Raw genomic sequence first — 7261 nt, 5'->3', positions numbered from 1 at the left:
ATCAGAACTTGTACCACAAAGCCTTCAGAATAAAGTGACCAAAATTAAAAGGGGAAAGAAAAAAAACTTAAAACATTAGTTTGACTTCCTCTGGCCTTTTAAGTTTTCACTTTCCTATTGAATAGTTGTCCAGAGATCTACTGTTCATGGGAGTGCAGAGGCTAGATCCAACATAAACACTGGGAAATTAGTAGGAACATTGACTTCATATAACTCTCTCCCATTAAAGTTAAGCTTCCATTACTGTACATAATACAACTGATCGGCACCCATATTTCTGCAGAATAATGGAGCCCAAAATCAGGACATATTAGTTCATAGCAATGGTGTATCTACATGATGTACAGGTACAGAACCCCTCTGATGCTAGTGCGATTATATAATACATATAGTTTAAATAAACAGTAAAATACTAAAACACTTCATTCAGATTTTCAGTTGTTACAAATCAGTTTCAGAAAAAAATGTTTCCATCATCTTATAATTACAATATACTTTGAAAAGCTTGTATAAGACTAAGTGCCATTTAGATGGCTTGACTGTCTGATCAAATGCATTTCACAAAAAGTGAATTTTTTTCTTTTTCCAATCTGACATTTTGAAGCAAAAAGACGATTCCTATTTTAGAGTTGTCACCATCTTCTAACCTAACAGCTACAAATAAATAAAGCTGCTTTGTAAAAAAATTTAAAACTTTGTAAGACTTAGGTAATTGTTGCCGAAGTTATTTGAAAGGAAAACACTGATACGATTTATTCAGAGTTGTATTTATTAAGGTCCAACATTTATATAAATATAAAGAATTTTTCCAATCAGTGACAGCTATGCCACTAGTGCAGGTGGTAAACACATAACCAACAGAGACAGATCCATTAGAAGTCATTCAATTCTTAAAACAAGTTATTAAAACAGATGTTACACAAAGCTGTTGATCTTTAATGAACACTAAAGTGCATTTCTTGATGCCACTGTACAAGTCAAACAGAACAAGATATTTACAGTGTCAGAATCTGTACAGTAAAATATTGACAAACAGCTTCATTTAATCAAAGAACGCTTTTACCGTCCCAATGCAAGGTCTTTGGAGATAGAAAGTAGACAGTTTGTAATAGCTTCAATTACATTTTTCCTTTAAGACTTCAATGTCAGATCAATTGGTTTGCTTCTTCTATTTTGTTTGCAAGTGATCAGGTTTAGTAATGATGAACATAATTATAATGAATTGACCTGCCTTTTTGAATTATGGAAACACTGGAAGTAAACAAGCTATATAACCTGCAAGATACTGCAAAGTTCTGTGCAAGCCATTTATGGCCTTTTTCATGCCAGAGATAGTCTCTGTATTCAGTAGAGCACCCAGGTTTCAATTCATTTTGAATGTGTGAACACTTAAGTGTTTAAAGGTTCTGTGCTTTTATACACATGAAAAGTGAATGTTCTCCTCAGCAGTTTACAAGCAAGTGCAGGACCCCAATTTCTCCCCGCCATACCTTTCCAGGGAGGGGGAACAAAAAGTAGGCAATATCAAATGCATATTAACAAGGGTTTCAGGAATTTATAGGTTTATTGTGGTTGAAACTTAAATCCAGCAAAATGGAAAATTGTAGTTGGGTAATATTCTCCAACCCAGGTGGTATAGGAAAAAATGAGCCATTCCACATCTTCACTAAACAGTAACCCACTCTTAATGCTGTGTTGGTTTCCTTTAGGTGGAGAACTCTGGTTACACGTTGAAGAAATTTGCTCAGAATAATCTATGGATACCCTGGCCTACATTTTCAAATTGTAAAAGAGACGGTAATCCATTTTAAATGAACGGGTTACTGTCAGCATTCCAATCATAAAAATCTAGGCCACTATCTTTTCCCTGATAAATTTCAGCAACGATTATAATGAAAAGGTTCACCAAATTTTATGCCATTTTCTGATTTCATACTTGCAATATGAAGAATGTGGTCATACATTAAAGAAAATTCAACTGATGGTTTAACTCCATTTTTTTAAATCTATTGTATAACTTCTTCTAGCTTGCTCACATACAGAATGACAAGTTCTTCAATAAATTACAAGTTGAGGAAATACCTGGTGATCTTACATACATCTTGTATGCTGAGGAGAACATTCAACTAAAAACAGCAAAGCTGCATATGAATTTGGAATCACTTATGGTTTTCATAGATTTGTATAATCTGTGCATACTCCTCATCTAAATTACCATAACTATGCAATCTATGTTTGGTTGCTAGCCAGTTGTAGTTTCATTAGAATGGTACCATCCCTTTATGAGGCCAGAATACAAATATCTTCTTTTCAGCCAGAATATCTACATGTACAAACTTTTCCCTAATTCTTAACTAAAGACACCGCTAGCTACCTGCGAGTGTGGCTACTTTTATTTTGTTAATACTAATCACATGCACTGAGAATTTTGCAATCTTCTATCTTTAAAGAAAATGAAATCTCAACAAGGTCAGAAACTCGTAAAAAGATGGCACCAAATACTACAATTCATGGCAAATCTGTCCTAAACAGCTTTAATATGTAAATTTTACAGTTAGCAATATATGCAGATCTAAAGTTCTTTAGTTTCTACCACATCTCAAGTCACAGCTTATATACGGTATAAAGTCTACCTCCCCAATGTAACACTGCTTAGAAATGAAGGCTTCACAGCGACTTTAATGTGAATATCAGTAACAAGAACAGACTAACATGTGATTGCTACATTCCTGTGTCTATAAAAAACCTTCAGTACACAAGGTTCAAGGTCAGTTAAACACAGTGTTCCAGGTTTTCCCTCCTCCAGTTATGACACTGAACATTTTCCACTGAATTAAGATACATGCCTGCCAACAACCCTAACACTACAAATATAGATGGAGCACTTTGTGCCCGCCTTTTCTTTAATACCAGTAGCATCTCATTTTAATTAGTCTTTGACCATTATCCAACAAAGACAAAAAACAGCAATAAATTGCTTCCTTAAACTGTCTTACACCATCAAAAACAGAAGAGCACTTAAACATTTTAAAAACTACAATCTGTAGCAGCCATTTATTCCAAGTAATGTTGGTAAATATTCCTTGTATTGCAATAGTTCACATCCAAATATTTTCAGTGTCCAATTGGCCTAAAAATTATAGTACTGTGTTGTAGCAGGTACCTGGACTTTCAGGCTTAAAAATGGAACACATGACTTACATACACACTTAAACACAACTGACCATTAAGGTTGATGAGTATAAAACAAAATACTACAGATTTAAATATAATTTGGTCAGACAAATTATAAAGGATGCTGAGTTTTATGCCGGTATAACTGCTCTCCATACTTAATTCATCATATCCACTTTCCACTGTGACCCCACTAACAAAGCCTGCCTTAGGTCTCACTAGACTTGCATTTTCAATATAAACTTTGTCAAAAGGCTACAGGTGTAATGACCAGTGTAGAAACATTTCAGCTTTTAAAAATACAAAGTATTTTCATCTGTTGTAGAGTCATCTCTTCTTTTTTTGCTGTTTCAACATCTTCCGTCTCTTGATGATCATTTCGTAAAGTTTCTCCAGTCCCTCTCTAAGCCCATCTCCTATTATGGCACAGGTAGGTTGAAGGTGCCATGGGGTGGAGGAACTTAATTCACTCAAAGCTAACAGTTTCTCCACTTCAGAGAGAGAGAGGCAGTTCCTGAGATCCTGTTTGTTGGCAATCAAAAGCACAGGCACTCCTTGGTTCTCCGAGATCCTGGTTATTTTATGCAATTCAGTTTTGGCTTCTTCCATCCTTTCCACATCTACTGAGTCCACCACGAAGATGATGCCATCTGTGCAACGAGTATAAGATTTCCAAAGTGGTCTCAGTTTCTCTTGACCACCTACGTCCCAGAAATGGAAAGTCACTGCTTTTGAGTTACCCAAAGTCACTTTGATTTTTTCAGTATTAAATCCTTTTGTTGGAACAGTGTTGACAAATTCATTGAACTGTAATCTGTACAAAACAGTAGTTTTGCCAGCACAATCTAAACCCAGAATAACTATGTGGAGAGATTGAAAAGATGGAAAGTTTGATAAAATAGGAGTTTGATCTGAAAGTCCATTACCCATCTCGGATTGGAGGGAAAAGGGAAATGCAGACGTCCACACTGAAAGACTGTCTCAGTTATTTCCAAAGATTGCTGATCATTCCAGTCTGCAACTACGAGAATCCGCTGCAGTTTAAATATTAATTAAATCTAAATAAAAATACAAATACACGTATTATATTGACACATAATGTATAAAGTACATTAGTAAGAAAAACACAGTGTATATAACTTTCAATACGTGGGGCACATCGGGTAGTAAAAGATCCCAACTCCCTTTTTCTTAACAGCTCAAATGATGTATTCGGGGTTTTGAAACTTTCTAAAATACGTTGCTCTATTGTACTGGACTATCGTATAATGAGTTTTGTGCAAGTCCTGAATAAAATTGCACACCAAATCCAGACGAGCTCTACGATCACGACCAGCATCGCTCGGCTGGTTGTGTTATTCGGACTATACTGCGCGAAAACAGATCTCCATTTCAAACAGACAGCAAAGCAATTTCGATAATGCATCGTCTATATTTAACAAGATTGTTACTTCAAAAGTCCGTCGCAACAAGACAAGCCCACAGGAAAATTAAATCCCTGAATTACTTTGCACAGGGCGTTTATTCACCGCTTAAAGTCACGCAACACACAAAACCACGCTGAAATATAAATAAACCCAACCATTCACATTGACTCCGATCTGCCCGATAAATCCTCAACACAAAAAAAACTTTAGAATTCCTTTATTACACCACTGCAGCAAAATTAACACCATAGCAACACATTTGTGCAAGTTCTCCGCTCACTTTCAGCCCACCTTGCTCAACCCCAGGATAAAAATCAAAACAAAAATTAGCTAAGTAAACTCAGCCACAAGCGACAACAAATGCGAACCTATTTTTTTTTTTAAACAATTGAAACATTTCTTTCCACTTCACACCAATCCAAATCGTTTAAAATTACCTCCCTTCAAACTCATTTGTTTTCAAATTTAAAAAAATTACATCTCACTCACTCTGGGCTTCCACACAACACAAACTGCACCTGACGATTCAACAAGTCCTGGAAAGGCAACACTGCAAACATCTAGGCTGCTGCTGCCGCAGCTTCTGGGGTTTACGCGTTACTTTAACACTTCTGTGAAAGCGACTAACTGCGATCCAGACTAAATCTTCATTTCAGCCTGTTCTACATTTGGGAGCTGGGCCCGAACACACAAAATACAGCAGCAGCTAATTCCATTTTTATCAGTTGGGTAACTTTTAACAGGATAAACCCACGGGACGCAGTGCCTCCCCGCCCGCCGCCTCATGACTTGTTAAATGAAGCACCCACCCTGAAACCCTACTGCTCAGATCATCATACACTGCAAAGCTCGCTCGATGTACACTTACAGTTTGTTTTAAACTACAGACGGACAGTCGGGTCGATCCAACACTATGCAGGAGCTGTGCATTCATGTGATGCACCCGAACTCTAGCCAGTCCAACCGCAGTAACAGTGCGCGCGGCTCCAACCCTCCCCCGCCCCCGCCCCCGCCCCGCCTCCAGCGCCAACAGCCCCGCGCCCATTGGCTCCGCCACTCAGCCCTGGCTGCCCATTCCAAAAGGAGACCTCGCCCCTCCCCCGCGTTGCCATTGGTTCACACTGAAGTCAATCACATCGTAGCCACCCAGGCCCCGCCCCCAAGCCGCCACAAGTTTAAGCCAACTGCGAAATCAGTATAAAATTAGGCTGATGCACGTGGCGAATTCAGATCGAGTTAGATAGACCCGGCACAAACTCCCATTTTTTTCCTCAAAATCAAAGCTACAACTGGGAAAACGAGAAAATGTCTTACCATAAAAGAGCTGGCAAGAGCTGGTAATACCGGCTCCTTGCGCGGTTAACGGCTCTGCGGCGACCCCTCGTGGCACCACGCGCCATTAGAACCCACCACACGTCATGCCAGCAAGCTTGTTTGTTCTCTTCACTAATCCGATTGGTTGTTTATTTCCTCGTAACTAGGAGACCGTAAACAGAACGATTTGAAAAAAAATAACACCTGCTCAAGCGCGAGTGAGACCCGAGGGGGGAAAGAGGGAAAGGGAGAGAGAGGAGGGGAGAGCGGGAGAAAGAGAGAGAGGGGGAAAGAGGGAGAGAGAGGGGGAAAGGGAGAGAGAGAGTGAAAGGGAATGAATTAGCAATGAATCAACTCAAGCTCTATTGGACACCTTTCTGGATAACATATACACTCACAATAAAGAAGGCGTAAACCGGGCAGTGAATAACCTAAACAATATTTTTCATAATTTGGCAACAAGGTCAAACTTGAAAGCTCGCAAGAACAAACCCAAAACAAAAAACTATAAAAATGGTTTGACCCAGATTGCCATAACATGAGGAAAAAACTTAGAAAAATATCAAACCAAAAACACAGACAGCCAGAAAACAAGGAATTACGCCTTACTTATTGTCAGACACTAACACAATACAGAAACACACTCAGAACCAAAAAAGAGCAGTATATTAAGAATACACTCAGCTCCATTGAGGAATCCATTGATTCCAATTGTTTCTGGGACAACTAGAATACATTACACAAAAAACAACACGATGAATTGGCCATTCAAAATGGAGACATGGGAAAACCACTTTGAAAAATTATACCAGAAAAACACACTAAGGCCAGAGCAACACCAAATATGCAAAAAACTGGAAAAGCTCAAAATGGCCATAAAAGATAACCAAAACCCGCTAGACTCCATAATAACAGAAAAAGAACTAGTTGAAAAACTCAAGGACCTGCGACCAGGAAAAGCTTGCGGTGCAGACGGCATACTAAGCGAGATGATTAAACACACAGATGATAAAATGAAACTGGCTATCCTAAAACTCTTCAACTTGGTTCTGAGTGTCGGTTACTTCCCTGATATCTGGAACAAAGGACTCATAACGCCCATATACAAAAGTGGGGACAAAGTCGACCCAAATAACTATCGAGGCATCTGTGTAAACAGTAATCTGGGGAAGGTATTCTGTAGTATCATAAACAAAAGACTTATAAACTTCCTTGAGGAGCACAATGTCTTGAGTAAAAGCCAAATTGGATTCCTGCCAAACTATAGAACATCAGATCATATCTTCACCCTACAGACCCTAATTGACAAACACGTTCATCAAAACAAAAGCAAAATCTACGCATGC

At 38.6% G+C, this 7261-nt stretch overlaps 1 protein-coding gene across 2 annotated transcripts; it reads right to left on the bottom strand.

Annotated features, from left to right (window-relative positions):
* Nucleotides 1-751: 751 nt before the first annotated feature.
* arl4aa (ADP-ribosylation factor-like 4aa) lies at nt 752-6005 on the bottom strand. 2 transcript variants are annotated; one of them, XM_085988388.1, is made up of 2 exons: nt 5916-6005; nt 752-4232 (listed from the first exon to the last, which is right to left on the bottom strand). In XM_085988388.1, the coding sequence occupies exon 2, from the start codon at nt 4102-4104 to the stop codon at nt 3502-3504; it is 603 nt and encodes a 200-aa protein (XP_085844514.1). In that variant the 5' UTR covers nt 4105-4232; nt 5916-6005; the 3' UTR covers nt 752-3501. The 2 variants fall into 2 exon arrangements, with proteins under 2 accessions (XP_085844514.1, XP_085844513.1); XM_085988387.1 differs by lacking the exon at nt 5916-6005 and adding an exon at nt 5470-5589.
* Nucleotides 6006-7261: the final 1256 nt, after the last annotated feature.

This window comes from Somniosus microcephalus, chromosome 5 (assembly GCF_052327205.1).
Source record: "Somniosus microcephalus isolate GS21.2 chromosome 5, FLI_Smic_1.0, whole genome shotgun sequence".
In the NCBI taxonomy this organism is placed as follows: Eukaryota; Metazoa; Chordata; class Chondrichthyes; order Squaliformes; family Somniosidae; genus Somniosus; species Somniosus microcephalus.
This window is presented reverse-complemented; position numbering and strand designations above follow the sequence as displayed.